We start from the raw sequence: 25125 nt of genomic DNA, 5'->3' as shown, positions 1-25125 counted from the left end.
AAACATTTAATTTAGGAAGTGCTTAGATCTTTTTGAGAGTGGCAGCAGCACAGACTCCGCTTTGGGACCATTGATATTTAACTGAGTAATTATGTGTAAGAGGGGTGCAGATGCCAGGCAAAGTTGTAATTAACTAAATTACCTGAGGCCAGCTGAAACAGCCAACAATAAATCGGGAACCCTTTGGGAACCCGGCCGTCTGGGGCCCCTGACGGCCGGGCGTGTGGGCTGCTTTTTAAATGAATATTATTTTAACACACACACACACAAATAATAATGATAACAACAACAACAACAACAACAACAACAATAATAATAATAATAATAATATGTACAATATGGTGATTTATTTCACAATAAATCTAATTTTAGGGTTTTGATTTGCTCTATAAGATCTTCAGTTAACATACTAACCGAAGAACTTATCAGAAATGGCCAAATTAAATCGTCACTGACTACAGTGACTATAATAACTTATTTGCTGTAACTAACTGACCTTGTGGAGAAGGTGTGGGATGATCGGGGGGGGGTGTCCTCCCGGACAGACAGCGATGTAGGCAGCGAGGAGGAGGAGAGAAAGCGAGAGAGAGAGAGAGAGAGACGAGCAGAGGGAGGGGGTGGGTTATTTCTGAGCTCAGGGCCGAGGATTAGGCAGGGAGCAGTCCCAGTACGATGACAGCATCCAGCTTTTAGCCAAACCCCCCCACACACCACATCACCATCACCATCATCATCTGGCGCGGGAGGATATTTTCGAGAAACGGATTTCGTCTCGTATAAAATCTCTCGTCTTTTAGAAGAAAAGAGGGGGGAAGCCTAACAACCAATCCCCCCCTCCTCAGACTCCCGGTCCGACTGTCTCCCGATCAACCACGAGGTGAGTCCTTTCGTTATTTCACGGCGTTTGCTGTCTGATGAAGGACAGGAGCGCCCGGCTGGTTACGCAGGCACCGACCGGCACCTTGCGTTCAGACAGTGCTGCCATTTGCACCGATTATCATGTGAATATGAATAATTTAACTCGTGGTCACTTTCACATCACCCGCGGGCTACACCCGGGTCCCTATATTTGAGGGAGGTGGCGGAGATTTAAATCCGATTAAGATTACGCTATAAGGGAAACAACAAAAGAGTGACCTTTTTTCTTCTTCTTCTCTCTTTGTTTAGCGCCCTGGATTGAGGGGCATGGTTGCGGCCACTGATCAAAGTTAGTGTCTGGCCTGTGAGATGGCAGATATCGATGCTTTTAGCGGCATTCATGATGGGTTTGTGAGCGATAAAGAGAGGCGCTGAGGTTAAATCTCACAACCCCCAGTGTATTAATAATATATCAACACCATATAATATACAGTTATAGCAAAATCTCAACAAAATAGCGCCCGGTCTATAATTCACCATATTCTCAAACGCATGTGTTATGCATCGGTATTGGAAATCCACGCTGTCGTGTGCGAAGTGAAATCACCGTCACTAGCTACAGATGGGAAATGCACGGACTAAATCCTGGCTGATCAGAGGAGGAGGGGGTGGGTAGGGGGGATGCCAGGAGTCTGGGTAGTAAAACACGCACATTATGAATGGGCGTAGGCGATGTGCAGCCAGCCTGAGACAGTCGTCTCTTCCGATTTTTCCTTCGCTCGTGTCCTTTGGCCATGCACCTCTCTCCCTGCTCTCTCTCACTCTCCCGTGCCGTGCCGTGTCGGGCATGACAAGCGCAACATAACTAGACCGGAACAATGCGTTTTGCTTGTTCTGGGGCCCTCCGTTTAACGCATGGCGTGATTTAATGTGACTCTTTGTTGCGGCCCAGACGTGTGTGGTAATGCAGCTTCCACTCATTGCTATCTTCTCATTGATATCTTCTTTCCATGCTTCTGTTTGCGGTCCGTATGGCGTTTTGGCGGATCCTAAACATAAAGCTGCTTTCACTCAGTGTGCATACATGTGAGCACGCCGCCTGCGCTCCTGCCAGCGCTGCAGGCTTTGTGCTATGACTCAGGGATGTATGCTGAAGCATGTGATGGGAATTGCTGCTCTGAGGTCACTCCGCCAGAGGAGAAAAGCGACGGGCAGAACTTGCACATCAGGAAAGACTTGATGCCTGGCTGCATTATCCTCGATCTTCTCTGCTGACTGCTCCTCTGTCCCACTTAACCAGAGCCAGTCTACCATCCTCTCCATCTCTCTTCATCTTTAGTCTCAGCTCCATGTCTCCGGGGCAGACTGTGCTGCTGCTGAGCTCGTGTTTTGCTGCTCCTGCTCCCAATACGCTGACCAATACTTGACCTGCTCAAGAATTCATCTTCGGTTCATGTTATTATAAGGAGGAAGATTTCAGCTAATTAGTAGGTCATGGGTTGCCTAATTTGATTGTAGAGGTTGTTTCTGGTGGATATATGAAGATATATATCCACGTGTTATAGGGAAGGGTTTATTATTGAGTATTTTACACCTGTTTCCTCCTGGAGTTGTCGCCAGAGGAAACAGGAGACGTGACCTCATTCATGTGACAGCTCTCTGGTGATGCCACCACTGACTGGCAGTGGTATCTTAATGTAGGCCAACCCCCCTTTTCTGTGAACATATAGCAAAAGACTTTGAGAATGAAAAGAATTTTCCTTAAAAGCCCAAGCAAATCATCGGCTCCGAATAATCAGGTTTTCTGTTCTTAGCTGCGATATGAAATATTGAAGGCCTGCTATATCTGCATTATTACAGAACCCGGGCTTTATTATAGCTTGTAGCAAACAGACTGGACTCTTATTGCTTTTACTTAAAGATTAGACCTGTATTGTGTTCCTCTTAAGGATTACTGACTTGAAGGAAATTGGCTCAGACAACAACAAAAAAAAAAAAAGTGGTGCAGAAATTCCAGACTTGCTACATCTATCATCCTGGAACATCCAAAAGCTTTCCTCAGACATCAGACATCTCCTCTCTTTTTATGTCTGTCTGCATGTTTCCTTCTCTTTACAACCATGAGAACCATCGATATAGATCTGTGACACAACGCAACGTACCCATTATTTAATAGTGCACAGGGGAGCTCAAGCCTTGCCAGGTCGCTGATGAAAGGGGGAATGAAACAAGCGGTGCACGGTGAGCTCGGTCTCCATAATGCTAATGGAATGAGCTGACAGACGGAATGAGAAACAGAAGATGGGATTATGTCTGGAAGACAGGTTGCAGTAACAAACAACCAGCAAAACACAACATGCCGTGAAGTTGAACAAGCAAACAAGCTGTTCCTTTTAAAATCGACCTTATCAGTGATTTTATTCCTTCTTCTTTTTTTTCTTTTTTTTGCAAGTGCATACCATGGACCACTGCCACATGCTGCATCATATACGGAAAACAAGCCACCTCCACTAATAGAAAGTTAACAAAAAACCCTACAGCTAGCTGCGTTTGGTGATGTTTCTACTTAATTTTATGGCAGACCATCACCTAGAAGTTTTGTACAACATTTTATGCCGGCATGCTTAGTGGATGTTGAATCTAAATATTTAATGGGCACAAGAAAGCATCAGCCTCATGGTAGCACTAAACAAAAAGTCAGAGATTCACCAGAGTCAGCTGGATTCATCCTCCATGTGCCCCAAGAGTATCCACCAAATTCTGTGGTAATTTTTGTAGACATAGATTAGCCTGACACATCATGGCGCCCGTGGAGCCCCGGTGCCAATCTGGCAAAAAATACAACACTATGTAGGAGCTTCTCACAAGTTTGGTGGTTTGATCTCTGCCTCCTGCTACTTAGTATCCTTTCACTGGATATTGAAGCACCTCCAAAACCTCTGCCAATCTATGTATGTATGTGTAATACCATATAAATACACACCCTATAACTCTTTACCCCCTGAAAGTCTATTAAGAGCAACACTTGAAACGCTTTTCTGAACTGAGCAGCTTCTGTCATATTTCAGGCCTGCTTATAGAAGAAAATTACTGGGTGTGCATCAGAAATTAGTGAGGGTGGTCTCTGCCTCTGCAGCTACCCTCGGAAAAGGCCGGAAACTATTCTAATGGGAGTCAAACCACAGCTTTATTGATATATACTGAGGTGTCAAAAGCTGTCATTAAGGGTGCGGGGAAGGTTGTCAAATGTCGTCTTTATGGGGGAAAGAGTTAATGAAAAGCATCTGATGATTCATCATGGCGTCCCTTTTTAATTACTTTAACTCAAGTTGAACATTATTTTAGACATGGTCCATTTTAAGTTCTGTGGTTATACAACATCCACATATTGAGCTTCTTACAGAAAGCAACTTACAGTTCTTTACTTACACACACAGAGCTACACTGAGTACTCAAAAGTGTCTTTTTATTTAGACATTTAAGACGTATATTAGCAAATTTAATGAAATAATCAACTTTTTTTACTTTCTAAGAACACACTGTGAGTGTTTCCCCACCTTATATATGCATTCAAGCATTTATTTACTTTATTTTTAAAGTCCTTCAGTATGAGTAAAGTATCTTGTTGCTCTAAGTAAAAAACAAAGAACAAATCCTGCACCCTGACTGACTCTGGGGGTCTGTGTTGTCTGCTCTGCTTGTTGTTCTTCACGTTTACAACTTTGCATTTATGAAATCTGAATCATTTCAGCTGTCTCACATTAAATCCCCCCCACCACCACCACCTCCAGTCCTCCAAGCATTGAAACACGCAGTATTTTCTGCCAAGCGTGCTGCTGTTGGGCTGAATGTTCCCTGAAGTCTGTGTCCAACTTTATTGGCAACAACTGTGAGCCAAAATGAAATGTGGAGTTGCTGAACCAACCCCTGCTGCCGCTGTCCTGCACCTCATGTGGTGCAGCTGTATCCGGCGTGTCGTGCTCGGCTTGAGAAGGGGGTTGGGGTGTGTATGTGTGCACGGGACAGATTGGGAACAAGATGTCCAAAACAACCAACCGGTCCTTTCTAAATAAAATCTGTTGTCGAGTCAGTGGATTCATGCCCTGATGTGACTTCTCTGTGCCACGTTCAGGTTTTTCTGTACTGACGTGGTTTAGCCCAGCAGTGCTAATTGGGCTTAAAACCATTTTCTCTTCAGATGACTGCACAGGAACTGCCCGTTCAGTACCACCTCTCAGCCCCCCTGAGGATAGAGTGGAGAAGCCTAATTCTATGAACTGCATGCGTCCTCAAACTGGGATTAAATAACTGGCTGTTTTGTCAGAGACAGAGAGACATTGTGTGAGGAAAATGAGCAGACGGGGGAGGGATTGTCTTAGAGAAATCAGACACAGACAAAAGAGAAGAAAAAAAAAGAGAGGGAATACAGACTTTATTACCTAACAGCATTCTTCTATGTTCGCCATGTAAAGCGAAGGCTGGTGTAGGGGTGAGAAGGTGAAGAGAAAAAGAGGAGGGAGACTGAGTGAAAGGCCAGGCAGGCTCTGAGGCTTGCTGATGAGTTGTTTGCATGGTGAGCTCGGGGATTTCAGGACGTCACAGTGCAGGATGGCATTTAAGATTCACTATTGATTCAGAGAGAGATTAAGGAGTAGACCCGTCACCGTTTTCCACTGTGCCGGGTTTGGATAAAATGAAGATGCTGGCACATCCTGAGAAAACTGAAGTGATCTCACACAGTCAGAGAGGAGGGTTCTACCAATGCTACAGGTCTGAGTGTTTGTTAACAGCTCCTTCTGTCTCACTGTTTGCTCTCAAATGGTGGTAAAAAACCTCACCTTCACTTGACCACCCATTTTACCCGCTCCTCCTGATGAACGGACTCTGTCACCTTCCATTTTTTCTTCTTTATTTCCCCGTTCTCCTTTCATTTCTTTTGGCGCTGCCCTCTTCACCCTTTTTAAAACTCTCCCCCTTTTCTTTTCCCTCTTCAATATCCTGTCCTTTCTTTCTTTTCTTTGCCCTGACCAATTCTCTTTCTGTATCCCTGCCCCTTTTCTCAGCCCCCTTAGAGCCGGCCCCCCCACTCCTTTCTCCCCTTGCTTCCAACCCCCATTCGCCCTCTCTGCTTCTGTGCTCGCTCTTCTTCTCCTTGCCTGTGTTGGCAAAGTGGCAGAAGGAGGCGGTTGGAGGCTGAACTAGCTGCATTAGCCCCATGCATTATTCATGTGCCCTGCAGTCTGTGTGGGTCCAGGTCCTCCTCTGCCTTGTCTGAGGGACACATGGGCCTCGTGAAAGAGCTCTGTGTGTGGGACACAGGGCCCGATGGAAGAACTACAGTGATGGGACTATCAGCTCCTTGATTTCTGCTCCCTCTTGTAGAAGAAAGCAACAAAGAATGAGCGTTTACATCACAGATCAACATTCAAGTGCAGAATAAAGTGGTTTCCTTAGATGAGAGCAAGAATGTTTATCCAATGTTTCTCCTAATTCAAAAGCCGGGCTTGCACACAACAAAGCCCTTTATTTCCACTGCAAACCAGAGTCTGGCTTAGGTTTCCAACATATCTGCCCTGATGTTCACATGAAAGACTTGTCCCCTTTTAATATCGGCCAAGATCGCTGTTTGCCTGGCAGTGGTTCCCTCTCCAGCACATCGGGATTCACAGGCTGTCCTCTCTGCTTTTAGAGCAAACCCAGTTAACTGAACTGTTAACTGAACTGGGCTGTATGAAATTTTAATTTAGACAACCAGACGGAGATGGAGTGCCTCGTCTCTCCATCGCCATGAGCTTTTGAGGCTGTGGAGGAGCAGAGAAAGTCAGTGGATGAGAGCGAGAGAGCCTCTGGGACTAGAGGAGGAGCCTTCTGGAAAACCACAACCAGATACTTGTTTCATGCTCACATCTGCTTTGCCTGACACACTTATGCGTTCACAAAAAAATATACTGACTACTTGAGTAGAATTCACTTTCTTTTAATGAACAGGTTAAAAATTGAGCTAATAGAGGTTAATCAGTCCCAGAAACCGGTTGTTTCCTGCTTCATTCTAATTATAAACTTGTCACGTGGATGTGTTTTGACAGGTTTTCCTGATAGTGTTCTGCTTTGCACAGGTGGTGTAGCTCCGGATTGGCATCGGCCCTGATGATCGCAACAACCCCTCTCCACCTCTTTTCAACCTACCCAGAGCTGATGTCTCAGAGGGCGAGGGGGTATGTTTGTTCTGGAGTCTTGAAGAGACAAGCTACATCACGGTGAGTCACGCTCTCTCTGAGTCTTTAGTTAAAATGTGAAACACCGGGCTGTTTGCTTTCTCTCCTTTTTTCTAGAACTATGAGGGAAGTGCAGTCACAGTGTATTTCCTCTTGGATCTGCTAGACTAGCTTTACTAGTAAAGCTGCAAATGTGAGCTGCAGTTGATGAACGCCAAGATAGTAAACTCGTTGCTCGAGTGCTTAGGTTGTGTATGTATATAAAAAGTGCTGCCCACAGAGACTGTCACTGGAGATGACTACCTGACTCTGCAAGGGCAATGAAGGTGAGAGAAAGAGGGAGAAAATGACAGACAGAAGAGAGGAAGAATCATCTCACCCATCCATACACCTGCACATTTAACACATAGTCAATGTTTCTTCCAGTGATCAAAGGGGGAGCAGATGTAATACTAAGTGCACTTGGTTCCTCGCGTGCATCTGTCTACTACCTACTCTCACTCAGCCTTCTTCATCCATGTTTATCTGGCTCTATCCGGATAAGCAGGAGGTGCTAAAGTGACACCCTGACCAGTGCGGGCTTGTGCAGAGCGAGTACCTCTAATCCTCTTAAAGGACAAACCTACACTGCATGTTTTACTACCATTAAGGAGGGCTAGTCAGCGCTGGCCTCCATTCAGCAGAGACACTGAAGCAGAGGTGGGAGAAAGTTGAGTGAATGTGAAGAAATAGACAAATTCCCAAAAATGTACTTTTACACACAGTAGTACTGCTTAATATCTACCGCTTACAGCACAACATGCATTGTTTTTACATAACTCATCAGAAGTACTGTGAGGTAATTCCTACTTTAATGACTCATCCTTCCTCATTTATTGGACACAGGCGTGTTTTTAAAATGCTAGGAACAAGTGTGGCAGACGGCCAGAGCACTGCCTCTTTTAAGCTCTTCACAGAACTGCTGGCATGCAGCAGTTTGATCCATATTTCCGAAGGCCGGTCAGACTGAGCTCTTGGATTGGTTTCCCCCAGGCCAAGGTATGGATCATTAAGTTTCAGGAGGGCATTCATCATCGTTAGCCAAACAGATCAGATCTAGGTCACTGCTTTTCCCGTCCCTGCCAGATTTTCCCCTTTGTTTTCCCTCTTTCAGTGGGTGAAACCGCCCAGCATGGCCACAAACAGCAGATGAAGTATATCACAAAGGAGTATCTGCTGAAAACAAAACTCAGTATAACTTAATTCCCCTTCATGCCGCAAATAAAGGCTATCAAGTAATTATCAGGCGCTCTACAAGCCTCTTCCAGCTGCAGTGTATTGATTGGCTGAAAGAAACAAAACACTTTTGAGGGGCGTCGTAAGTCTTGAGATTTGGTTTGCGTTCAGTCGAACTCCCCAGGGTTAAAATGAGCCCTCCATCGCTCTTTATGTCCTCACCACTCCCTTGTTTAAAGGGCAAGCTAAGCAGAAAATGTACAGCTGCAGAGTGGTGGTGTTGTGAACGTTCATACTGAGGCATACTTGCGAATCCATTTATTGTGTGATGATGCAGTTGTTGTTGTTTTTGAGAATCAGGTCATTTCGCCATGTTTTGCTGCTCGTGCTGACTAAACTCCACCCCTTTCTCTCACAGCCTGTTTTCTTTTTTTTGCTTTCTGCTCACACATCTGATTATTCATAGCGTTCGAGGCAGGCTACATGCAGTGCATATAAAAAAGGGCCCGACTAGATGCAAATGTAGCTGGAGCACAATTCTTGCACTGATTGCACAGTCCAAAAAAGACAGAACTGAGCATTTATCCCAACCAAATCCTTTCATCTTCCTCCCACGTTTCCCTGTTCCTCTGCGTCTTTATGTACTTTTCTCTCTTTGTCGCAGATAAATGGAGGAGCAGGAGCGATGCAGGAGCAGGTCTCCAGCTCGGAGGGCCAGTCGGGTGCAGCAGGTGGTGGGGACAATAATACGACGCACTCGAGAGTCACTTAGCAGGTACGGGATTAAAAGGAGTCTGAGCTGAGGGGGAAGATGTTTTTGTGGTGAAATCAGTGCAAAGGTGTTCAGAGGGTAGATTTTCATGGGAAGAAAATGAGTATGCAGTATGACAGAGTTTAAAAAAACCCACCAACCTATATGCTAAAAATAACTAAACAATGCATAAAGAGTGGAAGAGCAACTTTAAGCACTTCTAAGCCTGGTGCCAGATTCTTGAATGACAAAAAAATGTGGAAAGTGCAGGTGTGTATTTGTTCAGCATGCTGAGGAAATTTACTGACTCATTGTGAGTTAGCAATAACTAAAAAAAGGATAAACAGCACTCAAAAAACAAAAAGAGGCAAAAACTGAAGAAGAAACCGCCTTTCTCAACCTGTTATGGACCCACTAAGACACACATACAAACCAAACAACCTCCCTACACCCACACACTGAGCCACATAGCTAAGTACATATTCAAACCCAAACTGCCTGACTGTCCCTCTCTCATACACAAACTTGCCCCACGGCGAACCACAAATATGCTTTCAAGAATTTTCGCTGTCCGCTAAGACTCATTCTCAGCAATGAACGCGTTGCTGAGAAATCCCAGTAAACTTCCTCCTGGGAATTCCTGGGAAGAAGGATATTCGTTATTGTCCCCGAGGCAAATTTTGGTTCGCAAATAGTTGTCATCACTGTCATCGCACATCATAAATAAACGAAAAGCATACATTAAATGCAATCATAAAGAGAGCTGCAAATGCACTGAAAGTCCGCAGTTAAAAACTGTGTACTACCCTGGCCTGCAGCTTGTTTAGCAATCCAACAGCTGACAGAACAAATGATCTCATATATTTATTTGCTTTGGCCCTCCCCAGCCTTCTCATATGACTTGTGTTGAAGCTTTGCATAAAGAGAGTGTTGAAGGCCTGCCAGAGTGACCTTTGCCCTCTGACGGGGTCTTAGTTGCCAAAACACAGCAAAGATCTTTTAAGTCGGTGCCAGTGATCTTTTGGCAGTTTCACAATATTCTCCCGGCCTGTTTTTGTTAATCATGTTGAGGTTGTAAAATACACAAATCACAGCAAAACCTAAACCGATTCAATAAAAGTGTCAATGTCTGACGTGCCTTTGTGAAAACGAGGTGGCACTGAATTTAATTTTGTCATTCATAAGTAAACCTATTTCCAGGGTGCATTCAAGCTAAGGATGTATGTTAATCTGATTATATGATGCTTTTCTCTAATTATTTATAAATTAAGTGTATTTAATAATAGTGAACAGACAACAACATGTCACCTTGAATTCTATATCATTCTGAGATTCACTTTGGTTCATTTGGACCGTCCATTGCCTTGAAAATGTAAATCCTACACCACAGTATCTGTTGTGACTTGAATAAATGCTGTTATTTTACACCTGTAAAGTGAACCTAGCATGCTTTTCCATTAGTTTTGGTTATATATATACTGTTATGATGGTTAACGTTCATTTATACAAGTTTCTAAATAAAGAGGTTAAATAGAGAGTATTCCTGACCTGAATGATCAAAACACTCGATTTTAGAAAGTTTCTTTCTACTGTAGCTCTCGGCGTGGGTGTAGCAACCCCACTTTTGTGAGGAACAGCCAATCAGAAGAAAGTTGACTTAACTGTAGAGGAGCTAAAATAGGTTGTCTTCAGACAGTGAGTGAAATGAGAGGCTGCATCGAGGCCTAAAATATATACAAACTCTCTGAACTGTGGAGCCAGAAATACTGTGTAACACCGCAGAGAAGGTTCACTTTACAGGATTTCTGTGCTAGGTTTTAATCAGCAGTCACTGTGTAACAAATAAGAAACTTGATCTGGAAGAGCAAAAAGTAAACTTTCTCCTCTTTGAATACACTACTTGAATACATAGTATCTCTTCATGGCTGTCGTTGCCTCCAGTTTGATAACCCATCACCCTGTTTGACTTCCTCAGAGAGCGGTTGCTAGGCGATGGGAGGTCGCAGCGCTCCAACAGTCTGTCCAATCAGAACTTCCAGGCCAAGCTGACATTGCAGATTACCAGGGACCCAGTCCTTGACAGCAGCACTGGACATGGCTTCACCCTCACCACAAACGCACCCCTGCTGGTCAGGGACATCGCCACAGGTACATCAGCCGTGCAGTGGCTGTGAGTCAGTGTTACCAAATTGCCACCTGCTTTATGCAACACTTCTCCGCGTGCACCAAGCATATTTACACTTTATCCCCCCCCCCCTCTCTCTCTCTCTCACACACACACATAACACGCACACACACATTCCTGGCATTCAGGCCCCGGGGCACGGTGCCAGAGAAGCCACAGAAACAACAGAGCCACCTGCTCATCCTTTTTAAATTCAATCACTTTTCATTTATGCAACTTTGATGGGGGGATAGAGAGACTGATAAAGAGAGACAGAGTGCAGGGGAGAGAGAGGGAGAGATGCTGATCCATTACTTTATGTCTATCCTGTAAAATAAGCTGATAAATGCAGCGAGGAGGGTCCCACCCTGCCACCAGCGCTGTAGCTGCTGCCAAGGAAAAGGAGAGAGGAGTGAGATAGGGAGAGGGAAGTGATAACAGAAGACAAGATTTAATTGAAAGAGAAGATGCCAGCAGGAAGACCCAGAGGGGAATACACAACCAAAGTGCAAACATGGCCAAAGAGAACAAAGTAATGAGTGTGAAAGTGTACAGAAAGCAGAGAGGGGATGAACAGTTGGTGACACTTAGGGATTGGGAATAGTCAGAGAGGCCATGTTGGTAGATTCTGAAGGAAAGTGAAGGATGATGAAGTAGGATAGAAAGAGGAAGAGGAGGAAGCGCTATTATGAAAGCTTAACAGGAGGGGACTTTGGCTTTTGGGTGTGTGTGTTTGTGTGCAAAAGCTTGCCATGCTGTACAGCTTGCCTTCAGTGGGTCACAAATCAGGGACAGACAGGGCTTTGCCAGGCAGACTGGGTGTGTGAAAATTTGTGGGTGCATGTATTTACGTGCACAGATGCTCAGCATGTCTGTGTGCTTGTGTGTTAGAGTAAGCTGAAACTGCTGTGCCTCAGTCGTGCTCGCCTGCCTGAAGACAAATGAGTATAAATAACTACAGAAAGCAGAGCCGAGCCGAGCTGGAAGACACCCAGAATAACCGTAACCCCTCACGTCCCGGAGAGCTCAGCCGAACGCTGTTGAGTCAGCCATATTGAACAAGCATGTGTGTCATTCTGTGTGTGTGTGTGTGTCTCCCTTTGTCTCCATGTACGCAGCTGTGGGGTTTTTTTGTTTTATGCAAGAGCTCACTCTTTTCATTGTGTGAATTTGTGCATCTGTGTGTGTGTTGATGGGAATGCGTGTGTTTAGGAAGTCCTGCAGATGGGATACTATTCCCAGGGGACCAGGTGCTGCAGATTAATGATACAGCGATGGAGGATTTGAGTGAAGAGCAGGTGGAAAATGTCTTAAGGTGAGGAGATCCATCTATCTATCTACAGTTGTGGTCAGAAGTTTCCATGCACTCATCATGGGCATGAATCTCAGGGTAATTTGGGGCTTTTAATATTTTATTTGAACTTTTCTTTGTCTAGGTTTGAATTAATGCCTTTAAAGACTTTTGAAAGCAAGAATTGGGTGCAAAAATTGTAATTTATTTTCCATTTTTCTAAATCACAACGGATCAGTGGTATCCATACAGGCTCAAATATATAGCCACACTAATATTTGGTTAAATGTCCCTTCTGCAACTTGTACAGTACTTCAACCAGATGCTTTAGGTATCAATCAGCAAGCTTCTGGAATGATCCTGGATATTTGACCAGTTTTTTTGGAAGTATTAGTAGAGTTAATATAAATGGTCTGGTTTCCATTCCAAAACTACTTTTGAAGTGTTTGGCTTGTCTGTGTGGGCAGCTGCAAATTTCAGTCGTGCTTGAAGGTGTCGATGTTGGAGTAGTACTCTTTCTTGGTCGCCACCCTCTCAGTTCAAGGTGTTTCAGCAGTTATCAGTTCAAGATTGAGCCTTGGTGTTTCTTGGGTTGTTCCTGAACATCCTCACCAATTTCCTCTCGTTTGAGATCGACGGTTTGGGTCTTCTTCCAGACCAAAGTGGTGACACATCTCAATAATTTATACTTAGGATATGCTTTGAACCGATGATCCTGGAACCACAATTGTTTAGAAATCTTTCCAGCTTGTGTAAATCTCCAATTCTCCTTCTTAGAAAACTGTAGATTTAAGGGGCTGTATTTATATATTTCAGCCTGTATGTATACTTTCGATTCTGTGTAAATTAGAGAAAATCCAAATAAATTCTATTCTCGTTTTTTACAGTCATTGAAGAAATCAATGACAATTATTTCAGTTGTTTTCTGGGAGTGTGACGCTGATTCATGTGTGACTGCGGGTGTAGAAGGATTAGTGAGTTAGCGGCAGAGGTCAGAGCAGAAGATGCTGTCTTAATAGCTGAGCAGAAAGGTTATGATCCCTCCTCCGTCTGTGTGAATGAATGCTTCTTCTCTCTGCTCAGGAACTTGGAGGACTGTATCAATGTGACTATCCTGCGGCACATGACAGTGAGTACAAAGAAGACATTAATGAGCTCCTCACTACACAGTCATTATGCCATTGCTCATTTAAACATAAGCTGTCTGTGTGCTCCCAAGCATGTGACTCTTAGCTTGCATCTTCTGACAGGATTAAGCACTTTACATTGTGCTGTGATGTATGTATCGACCGTCTGAGTACAGCTCTGAATGTTTGCATCTTAAAGCCTGCTGGCGTCAGTGTTACTCATGTGTGTGTCTTAGCTCGTGCTTCATCCTTCATGTACAGTAATGGTGCTGATGTGTGTGTGTGTGTGTGCTACAGAATCCCAAGTCATCCATTATGTCAGCAGAGAAGAGAGCTCGTCTGAGGAGTAATCCAGTTAAAGTGCGCTTTGCAGAGGAGGTGGTGGTCAATGGGCACACTCAGGTGAGAAAACCTTATCTGATACAGAAGGAGGCTGCCACACAAAAACAAGCATTTACTGTAAGGGTTTTTTTTTCTTATATGTGCTACAAGCCGCTGTCGAATGACTTTCAATTCACAGTCTTCCACATAATGAAATATTCCTCATTAGGGCTTATGGTCTAACATTTCTTGCAATCATTTAATATTTGATCTTTTCTCATCTGATATCGATTCTGTCTGACCACATCTCTCACTTCTCTCCACCAGGGAAACTCTCTTCTCTTCCTGCCCAATGTTCTGAAAGTCTATTTAGAGAACGGACAGACCAAGGCTTTCAAGTTCGACAACAACACCACCGTCAAGGTATGTAATAAACAGGATTACCGGCCTAGTTAGAAAGATTTACCCGAAAAGAGCATTTAGAGCTTTTACTTGGTGGCTTCATTGAGTGGCTCCATCGTATAGTAAGTTACACATTCGCCTAACCAGCAAAAGGGGTTTGATCCTGGGACAGGAGGAGACGCAAATCCATCTAGGGTTATGTTAGAAGTGGCCATATCAAACACGCAAAACTACCTGCTCTGGAAGCCCTCGTGAATAGGAGAACAGCTGAAAGTAGCTCGCTCATTGGCCTGATGGACACAAGAGTTGCTACTTGTTTATCTTTTGATAGATATAGTAACTAAGTGACCCAAGAGATCCCTACATCATTCATGGTTGACATTTTTATTACATAACAGCAGTGTGCCCCAGTAATAAGAAGCCTGACAACAGTTATTTTTAACGTAGTCTTGAGAAATAATTCTTCTGGGTTTATAAACGTCTTTCAAAGTTTACCTTTGGACTTTTTCACTCATATTCAGTCTAGTCCTTGTGCGTTTACACACAACAGACAATTTGGAATAGACCAATTTCAAACTTGAATTTGAATCTATGAGAAGATAACACAGTTTGACTGGCATAAAATAGTATTTTTGCACCAACAAAAAAAACAATTAGCAATAACATATCTCACCATGGTGTGCAGTGTGCCCTTAAAGAAACTGAGGAAACAGGGTAATAATCTACTCCATGAAGCCTCATCAGAAACGGTGTCAGTAGAAGGATGGCTGTCAAGAAGGCATTTATAAGGAAAGGAAACAGGGAGAAAAGACTGAGGTACGCCAAACTATTCAAGAACTGGACCGAAAATCATTGTCCAAGTTTTAAATTTTTGATTCAAATGGTCCTCATATGTATGGAGGAGGTCAGGAGTTACAGCCATCTGTAAACTGTTAGCAATTAGCAATGGTGAATGATCCCAAACACACTGCCAAAGCATACCTCGATAGAACAACACACAGTTCAAGTCTATCAGGCATGGATTGGCCTCCCCAGAGTGTGGACCTCAACAATATTGAAGCATTGTGGGATCATTTTGGCAGAGAACTGAGTAAAATGAATCCAACATCCAAAGAACAGCTTTGAATGTCCTTCAAGGAGCCTGGAGAACTGAAGACTACTTAACAAATTACAGGAAGGCTTACCTAAGAGAGTTCAGGCTATGGTCACACCAAATACTGACTTTCAAGCTCATTAGAACTGTATAAACCCTATTGTTGCCCTATATATGGTATGTTCCATGTATGTTTCCATACATTACAATAAATTGCTGCACCTACTTACCATTTTCCTTGCAACAAGAAATGAGGGGTGACTCAAAACTGTCCTCTTATGAGCCAATAAAAAGCCCACACAGTTTCATAAAACCACCACGAGACTAAGCACACAGGTGAATGTAGCTGTGAGAAGCTTGGTAGGACCAGGTGGGAGTATTTTGAAATTAAGTGCACCAGAAGTTAAGGTATGATTTCCCCTAAAGGTGTCACGTTGTGGGTTGGCTATAACAGTTGTAGTTCATTGGGAGATATTGTTTCTGAAAAAGGAAATTATGAAAAGGTCAGTAAGTCACCATCAGTCAGTACATCCTCCTGTCTTTATGAGCAGGGTATTATTTTTACAGCAGCTTTTGTATTTCAGTTTGTTTTCCCAGCTGAAGGAAATCTGAGACAGGGAATCAGATTTGTCCCTTTGCCCTCAGCGGAGTGGGATGAAACCTGTTTGTCTAAGAGTTGTGAGCTGTTGGTTTTTTTTGTCATTGCAGGACATTGTTCTGACTCTGAAGGATAAGCTGTCCATCCGGGCCATCGAGTACTTCGCCCTGGTGCTAGAGCAACAGTACAGCATCACCAAACTGCTGCTACTGCATGAAGATGAGCTCATTCAGAGGGTGAAGGAAAAGAATCCATGCGGAGATATCTCGTAGATGTGGATGAAGATTAAATGCTACAACTTTCCACCTCTATCTTTTGTCTTCACCAGGTGGTGCAAAAGAAAGACTCCCACGATTACAGGTGTCTGTTCAGGGTTTGTTTCATCCCCAGAGACCCAGGAGACCTACTGCAGGATGACCCCTCTGCCTTTGAGTACTTCTTTTTACAGGTCAGAGAAGCTCCTTTATTTGTTGTCACCATTACTGTCATACTTTTGAGACTTTTGCTCTGAATTATTTCGCAATTAGACTTTGGTCCTTTCTCCGCGTACATACATAAAATAAAACTTTGTACCCATTTTATGCTGAGTGTGCTCTGAAATTCCTCGAAAATATTACAAAAGTAGCTCTGAAGTCGACATGCAGCTGCTCCTTATATCTTTATGATACTGCTTTTAAAATAGTACTCATTGTATTTTCCACTGTGGCCTTATCCTTATAACACGTTGTTCACATTCTTTAGTCCTTCTTTTGTACAAAGCAGTTACACACTTGCTCTGATGATGCTAAGTCTTGATATTGTTACATGTGACCTGTGCGTGCTTTTGTTGCAAACTAAAGCAATGGGGAGTGCCGCTTATGTCATGCCAATTTACTGTTTCATTGTCTTCGCCTATTGTGTTTTCCCTGTCATTGTCGGGTCGCTGGTTTACTAACAGATATGCTGATGAGCTACGTGCTTTGCAATGTCTGACATGCAGAGTATGCTAGGACAAAAATTCCTATCAGGTGACTGTAAGGTGCATGTGTATTATGTAATCCTAAAACTGATTATTTCTGCCTGCAGAGTGTTGGCGATGTGCTACAGGAGCGTTTCGCGGTGGAGATGAAGTGCAACACTGCACTCCGCCTGGCAGCCCTGCACATGCATGAGAGACTAGATAGTTGTGGACAGACCAGAACCTCAATCAAGAGTATTACGTGAGTCATACGCGTGGGAGTGTTTCCATTTAGGGGTCACGCTAGTAGGACACTGTAATTGTGGTACTCCTCATTATAGGTTTTGAGTAATAGGGCCTTGACATTTTTTCACTGCTGCAATTACTGTGATTTGTCTAGGATGAGGCAGCTCACTAAATGCCTAATCTATTAATGTGATGGGAGAGGTTTAGTGTGTGTGTGCAGGATATTTGCCCCATTACTTAAGAGTGGAAGTGTCTCAAAATGCAAAGCAAGCATCCATTTTTTTAAAGGCTCGCGACCTGGTTGTCAACCATTGTTACGTTTATATATTGTAGTACAGAGCAGTCATCTGTACTTTTGTATACAACAGTTATCCCACAAGTTATAATTGTGAAGTCAACTTGCAATTAATGGGATCAAAAGCTGAAATATGACTGTTTAGTAACATCTACTGTTAGTTGTTTTTTTTTTAAAGAAATAAAGCTCAGTGAAAAATATGAATTTAAGTCCCGATACTAAGCGTATCTTTGTCCTTACATTACAAACTCTTTTCACTTTTCATGCATTTCGTTGTAACATTTTATTCACGGAGTACTTTCATGCCTCTGCAAATGTGGCGTTGACAGGAAGGAGTTCGGCTTAGACAGCTTCATCTCTCCTACGCTGCTGGGCAACATGAGGGAGAAGGACCTGAGGAAAGCCATTAGCTACCACCTCAAAAAGATCCAGTCCCTGCTAGAGCCACGCCAGAAGGTAAATGGATAAGTGGAAGGAAAATGTGAGAGGTGTAAAGAGACACATAGTGACAGTTCAGCAGTGACTTCAGGCTACTTTTTAGCTGAGATGTATGAGGACTGCTAATCTTCCTAAGGTTTAAAGCAGTATATGAAAGAACAGCAGCTTGGAGGAAAAATAGATGCTGAGTAGGAGGCTAATTAAAAAGGTGAATAGTCAGTATCAGGCTTGGGTAATGCCACCCACCCCCTTTTTTGTCTGTCTTGCTCATACTGTATATCTTTTCTGTGGTGTTATAGGTAATATCTGCCACTCAGGCTCGGTTGGCCTACCTCACTCAGCTGGGAGAGCTCATTTCTTATGGAGGACGGTCGTACACAGCCACAATGATGGTAAGGGCTAAAGGCCTCATGTACATTGGTGGGTCCATTTGCTAAAGGATGTAAATTCCAACCAATTAAAATGACTGCAACACTTATTTTCTTTCTTCCTTCTCCTTTCAGCTTCAGGACAGGGAAGTGCTGGTCACGCTGCTGGTGGGAGCCAAGTATGGGATGAGTCAGGTCATCAACCACAAGCTCAACGTGATCTCTACGCTGGTCGAGTTCAGCAGCATCAGCCGAGTGGAGCTGCTCTCGGAGTCGGACAAAGTCAGCCTGCTGCGCATCTCGCTGCATGACATGAAGGTAAGGAGGTCTTAGGTGGGATATACATGTTCATCGAGTTGCAAGGCTGTATTAGTCGTAAACGTATAGATGTGACACAGATGTTCACTCACCACACTATATTCATCAACATGACACTAAATATAGGTCAGGCATTCTTTCTCATTTATATGTGCGATATACAACAGCATACAGCCTGAGGCTAGCTATATATAATGTTAATTCATGAACGCAAAGGTGACTGTCTCTCCCTCTTTCTCCCACTCCATCGCCTTTCCCCTCTTACCCTTTGGCTTTAAACACTACTACTTTACCTTTTTTCTGCCATACCCTTCCCCTCTCAGCCATTTGCCTTACTGATGGACTCTCTGGCAGCCAAAGACTTAGGGTGTCTGCTGGGAGGCTACTGCAAACTCCTGGTGGATCCCAATGTCAACGTCTTCCGTCTGGGGCGCCCAAAAGTGAGGGTGCACCGGATTCCTGCTGAAGAAGGTGTGTGTGGGAGGTTCGCCGTAATAGAGGGCGTGTGCTATGAATCCCTATCAAGTGAGCAAAACTGTTTCACTTAAAACTTATCACTTTCTGGCTTTGGCCTTTTTGATAGCCCTTTTTTCACCTCACATGTTTATTTATATCACCATCCAGTACGGATACGGATAAAAAAAAGATAAGATGTCATTTTATTTTTTTACTATCAAAAATTAAATATTATTCTTCTTTATGAATGCACTAACATAGTCTTTGCAATGCCTGTCTGGTGTTTGTGCACTTTCTGGGTTTTATTAGGTTATGTGTCTCGCTGCTGCAGTGACTCAGACGACTCAACAGACGAGGATGACCCGATGGATTCTCAGAATTACAAACGCCCAGACCCAGCAAGTCAGGACTGGGAAGAGAGGAGAAGAGAGGAGGAAGAGAAGAGGAGAGAGGAAGAAAGAATAGAGAGAGAGGAGCACAAAGGCAAACAGGAAGTGAAGATAATAGTGACAACAGAAGGTAAAGGAAATGAGAGTCCAGATGAAGGAGGAGCAACAGGAAGTGGTCTGCATAAATTCAGTGTTATGGATGAAGAAATGAACCTGGACTCTTCCTGGTATCACACTGACCCGCGAGTCACCAGCAGCTTCTCCAGCTTGTCCAGCAGTTCCTTGAGCACTGCACTTGAGGAGAGCAGTGCTGCCAGCAAATCCAAATCTCGCCTTCACGGGCTGCACGTAGGCGAGGATGTTCAGAGTTTGGATGTTCACCACCCCTACCTCCTGGAGCCAAAACGCCATCAAGGGCCACTTAGACCCACTAACCTCAATTACCGTGGGAATGACAACTCTTGCCTCTGCTTTGCTGACCTCTCCAAGTCTGACTTCCTACCAAGCCCGCCTGGGGCTACCAGTGATGACGATGATGACGATGAAGAGGAGGAAGATCGGGGCGCTGAGACACTTAGACGTATTTCAAAGATTCCTAGTTCGAGAGATTTGAGAATGATTGACAGCATACCCTTTCAAAGATCACCTATTAAAAGAAAGAAAAAGACCCCTCCCAAAGTCCCAGTAAGAACAAGTTCAATTCCTGGGAACAAAGCAGGAAAGGCTGAGAACCGCCTATCAAAGGATGAAGAGAGCATGTTTCTGACACCTTCACCCAACCCCAAGCCGAATCTTTTAGTCAAAGACAATGTCTCAGACTCTGAGGATGAGTTTTTCGACGCACAAGAGAGATTTACTCCTCCAGTTCCTGATCTCTCAGGTTTGTTTACAGCATGCTTGATAACTTAGTCCCTTGTCTGTGATGGTATATCTATTTGTGTACTGATGACATGTGACAGCACTGTGACTAAGATATGATGAAAGGAGATGGGACAATTGTGAGAAGATGTCTGTCGGTCCATTAATACCTCTCTCTTTCTGTTGTTTTCATTGAATTTTTCTCATTCTCTCACAGATGCTGAGCTGGCTGACCGACGCAATGCTAATCGTTTGAGTGGAACCTGGAACAGTCTTCCAGCTGTCCCGGGGAAAGAGCCGTCATCTCCACTTGCCAATAAAAGCCAATTCTATAAAGCCAAGAAGGAAGCGGAGGCACTTAAAGCCCCTTCGAATCAACTCAACCAGCAAGGCAGTCCTTCAAAGCCATCACAGAAACCTGATGTTAAGGTCAAACCACCATTGGCACCGAAACCACAGCTGCCTCCCAAACCTCAGATCATTCCTCCCAAGTCCCCCCAGCATGGGAGATCATATGCCCAATGCAATGGGGATGCCTCTGGACGTTTGTCGTCAGAACTCCTTGAAATGGAGCCAGACACCATGGAGTTCAAGTCGGTCACATCAGGTGGATTGCCTATGTCGTCATCCTTGATCACAGCAGTGCGATATAGCAAGCAATCGCTATCACAAGATGAAGAAAAGGCAAAAAGGCAGGAAAGCAGCACAAAACAAAGTAAAGATCTAGAAAATGGAACGCGTGCTGTTTCCAAAAAAGAAAAATACATTCCTGATGAATCGCAAATTCCTGAAGCTGAGGGGAAAAGCAGTGGAACTGACCTGCTAACAAAGAGGCCAGCAAGCCTAACCCCAATCACTCGCTCTAATTCAGGAACAAAGCTAACAATACCCCCTCCAGTGCCTCCCAAACCCACTTCACCAAGCAATCTTCACCCCTTATCACTACCTGCCAGCTCTCCTGTCTCTCCTACTGATCCAAGCAAAGGGATCTGTAAGGATGGCGTCAGTCCTCCAAATGGAATTCACCCTTGGAGCAGTCGTAATGGGAGCATCCAGTCAGGACCTAGAAGGGTCTCTCTGAGCCACGAGAGCCTTTCACCCAAAAATACAGATGCGCCTCTTACGGTTACCACCTCGCTGACCTCAACCAATTCTAAAGGGGGCCTAGAAAGCAGAGAATCTGGAAGATCTGGTTCAGGATCTGACCTGAGAACCAGCTCCTCCAGTCTAGGAGGCAGACTACCTGCCTCAGCCCTGAGAGGGAAGATTCAGGCCCTTCCTTGGTACATGACCCGTTCCCAGGAGATATTAGGAACTCTGGACTATCCGTCCACTAGTTCCATCAATGGTGACACATCTGGATTTGGGTCTGGTTTGTCTGTAGCCAGTGGTTTATCAGACCTAAACAAAACTCCTGTCAAGGACAAAGAGAGTGTGGCCTCAAAATCAGGATTCAAAGGGACCATTTTAGATGATGGAGCTGAAGTTGTCATAGCAACAATCAAAGAGGCCCAAGAATTGTCGGCACACATCAAAAAGGCCAGTGGCACAAACGGCTCCCACCCTAATCTAAGTTTTAGAGAAAATATTGCACGTAGCAGCAGCGTTTCATCAGAGCAGCCTCAGTCGCGGTCTCATTCAGCAGTCGGGTTGGGAGGTGTGTCCAGCATGGAGATTGGAGGTGACTCACCGACCTCCTCACTGGCAGACAGCACTCCTCCACAGCAACACCGGGAGGCTTGTGGCTGCCGCACTGTTTACGCCAACTGTTTCAGCGGCGACACAGAGGATGGCGTTAGCTTTGATGATGAGCTCACAGTTTATGAGTTCTCCCGTCGCATACGCCCCAAACCTGTCCAGCCGGCACCTGCCCCATCTCCTACAACAACACCCTCTCTCAAACCCAATATTCTTTCACTGCTGAGGGACAACCCTCGCCCGCTATCTACTTTCTCCACGACCTCTTCTGAACTCAGTCCTCTTGTTTCGTGTCCAGTTTCACCCACAACCTCATTCGGCGGCTCGCTTCGTTCCCTAACTAACAAGAATTATGGTGGGCTGAAAGGCGGCTTTGCCTCTTTGCGTCACGATATAGATCAGCTTCTTCTGGTCTTAGAACGAGGTGCACCTGAGCAAACAAAGCAAACATTGTGCCAAGATGCAAAGCAAGATAGCACAAAGTTAAAAGTAGGGCCTGATCTAAATCATAATGGAACCGAAGACAGCCCTGCCCCAGGAGCAAGCCTAAAGTGTAATAGGACGACACCTGCTACCATGACAGAGGCCGAGAGGAGTCTTCTTCAGGCTGAGGCTCGACGGTTAGCATCTGGATGTCAGCGAGCCACGCGGGTAGGCTGGGCGCCCGATGAAGCCCTGCGTTCTTTATCCAATAGTTTTAGTGCCCTGGTACAGCTGTCGGCAGCCTGTCTACAAACAAACCCTTGCACTGGTTGTGACATGTGCCATAACACAAATCTGGTTCAAAAAGTTGAGGACAATGATGGCCAAGAGGCCATGGACAAGCTGAAAGAGATAGTGGGGCTGTATCGGGAGTTTGTTGGGGCTGTTGAGACAGCTGGAACTGGCGCTGGGGCAGGGGGTAGGAGCGGGGTCGTCACTGGGTCCGTACAGGGTCAGGGAGAGGGCGACGGGGTAAGGCTGCTAGCCAAACGATGCACTGTGCTCATCTCGTCTGTATTCGCACTCACACAGCTCTTCCGGACACCCACGGTAGAGCCCTCGGACACACCCGGACATGTACCTCTAAACTTTTGATCTGTGAACCTTGACCCACTAATAACGCACTGACTCTAGAGGTGAAGACAAGAAGAAGCAGCACAGAGCTATCTGGTGTGTGACGCTTGTGTTCTTGTACAGTAAGTGCCATGCACACCACACCACAGCACACACATCACACACACCCACATTGAAACACAAACACCAAACACACCCCTAAAACGAAGCAATGTCACTTCGTTGCTAAACCTCTCCTTGGACGCATACGGACTATGCATTTGTACATATGAATTTTATAATTATCTTATAATTCTCTTATTTTATGATACAATATGTGTATGTATGTAATGATGAATTACCCATGTATGTATTTATGTATTTATTTTTTACAATATTTGCACCATGATCTGTGACTGGCAGGTCTCTGGTGAGGAAAAAAAGAACTATGGATGTCACTGGAACTTTTTCTTTTTTTTCCCTCCCCTTTGAGACAGTATTACGTTATCTTTTTTGCTGCTTTAAATATTGCTCCACTCCACAAGGTGTAATCTGTAAATTGTCATTTTCTACGTTTATGATTACGGTACGTTTACTGACAAACTACAGGAACTATTCTGTATCTCACTTGCGAAATATAGTAATAAACTGATTTGTTTTATATGTGCAGGTTTTGCACCTTTGTAAGGATTTAGTTTTTCAACATTACAGTCACGACTATACCATTACTCAGCAGGGAGAGCACTTTTGACTGTTACAGATTGCACCTTTTTTGAGACATGTATCCTTGTGTAAACTGTTTTTTCTACCCCTTCCCTGTCCATACCTGACTTTGTGTGAATGCTTCCTGGATATAACCCCATTACCCAATCGTATGCAGTATTATAATGTTACTCTAGTTTTCATCCAAAGGACACTACATACAGTATATATTTTCTGGGAATGTGTGGGTGAGGTCCGCCCAAACAGGGGACCTTATTTATGTAGTTAATTTTTTTTTTTTTTGATGAGGCACAAGAGTGACTGTTAAAATCTATCCAGATGTAGCAAAGATCCAAAGTCTTAAAACACTGAGCCACAACTGTTCCCTGCCATGGTTTTGTCTTTGGGTGCACCACTTTATTAACTGAGTACTGACTGATGGATGGGCTGATGGTCAATGCTGGGGTCAGAACTGTAGATATACATTTATATCTCTGTGTCCTATTCTGTCCCTACTTTAGTTTATGGCTATGCAAACATAAACCCCTCAACCCCCCCACATACTCTGTTGGTTTTTTGTGCTAACATTAAAAACAAACAGCAGCTGCATTATGTTTGCTTGAATATAATGGATGCTTTCTTTGTTTGGAATGTTGGTTTTTGTCTTGTTTCTGGAGAACGTTCTGCATTAAGGAATGCAACATTTTGCAAGGTTGCATGGCATTAGCATTTTGTCAATATAAAGACTTCTGTCTATACTGATGTCTGTGAACTTTCAGTAAAAGGACTACGTTGCTCAATCGGTTTGCTGATGTACAGTGTTCACTTATCAGCTCCTCCATATCACATGACGCCATCCGATTTGAAGGATTTACTCGAGCCACCTACAAACAACAGGAAGCTAATTAAGCCAAATCAGTCAGCGGTTGCTTATTCAAATTTGATAAGGGGATTAGCTGAAATAAAGACTGCTTAAGTGCTGAGAGACAGCTGGTGAGGGGAAAGGTAGTATATTTAATCTTCCAGACTGATGACTGAGGGAAATTTTGTTAAGATAGTTGTGCAGCGTCCATCACCGTGCTAACGTCAAGACGTTGTGTAAAGTCTCAGGCGGGTCTCCTGTTGTTCATTAGGCTGGCTCCATCAGTAAAGAGTGCCTGTGTCACTAACTCTTTCCTGTATGGGAACATTGTATGAACAGCATTTCATAGTCAGAGAGTCCACTGTGTTTCTACAGAAGCAGCCACTTTTCCATCCCCACATAAAACATGAAGTTAATGTACCAAGAAATGTATTGTTTGGGAATAAATGAAACACTGACCTTAATAATGCTGTCTTGAATATTTGGGA

At 44.1% G+C, this 25125-nt stretch overlaps 1 protein-coding gene across 2 annotated transcripts; it reads left to right on the top strand.

Moving 5' to 3' along the window:
- The first annotated feature begins 578 nt into the window (after nt 1-578).
- On the top strand, nt 579-25101 carry frmpd1b (FERM and PDZ domain containing 1b). 2 transcript variants are annotated; one of them, XM_019366405.2, is made up of 17 exons: nt 579-877; nt 6975-7115; nt 8953-9063; nt 11015-11187; nt 12416-12518; nt 13578-13623; nt 13919-14023; nt 14270-14365; nt 16146-16271; nt 16364-16483; nt 17101-17234; nt 17843-17969; nt 18251-18343; nt 18455-18637; nt 18961-19162; nt 19403-20362; nt 20558-25101. In XM_019366405.2, the coding sequence occupies exons 3-17, from the start codon at nt 8957-8959 to the stop codon at nt 23113-23115; spliced, it is 5133 nt and encodes a 1710-aa protein (XP_019221950.1). In that variant the 5' UTR covers nt 579-877; nt 6975-7115; nt 8953-8956; the 3' UTR covers nt 23116-25101. The 2 variants fall into 2 exon arrangements, with proteins under 2 accessions (XP_019221950.1, XP_005467734.1); XM_005467677.4 differs by having other exon boundaries at nt 582-877; nt 18961-19108.
- The last annotated feature ends 24 nt before the right edge of the window (nt 25102-25125 follow it).

This window comes from Oreochromis niloticus, linkage group LG2, assembly GCF_001858045.2.
Source record: "Oreochromis niloticus isolate F11D_XX linkage group LG2, O_niloticus_UMD_NMBU, whole genome shotgun sequence".
Classification (NCBI taxonomy): domain Eukaryota; kingdom Metazoa; phylum Chordata; class Actinopteri; order Cichliformes; family Cichlidae; genus Oreochromis; species Oreochromis niloticus.
This window is presented reverse-complemented; position numbering and strand designations above follow the sequence as displayed.

Coding starts and splice junctions, on each gene's coding strand:
- frmpd1b (XM_019366405.2), top strand. CDS start 8,957: ATGGAGGAGCAGGAGCGATGCAGGAGCAGGTCTCCAGCTCGGAGGGCC. Junction 11,188..12,415: donor GGTCAGGGACATCGCCACAG/GTACATCAGCCG, acceptor GCGTGTGTTTAG/GAAGTCCTGCAGATGGGATA. Junction 19,163..19,402: donor GTGCTATGAATCCCTATCAA/GTGAGCAAAACT, acceptor GGGTTTTATTAG/GTTATGTGTCTCGCTGCTGC.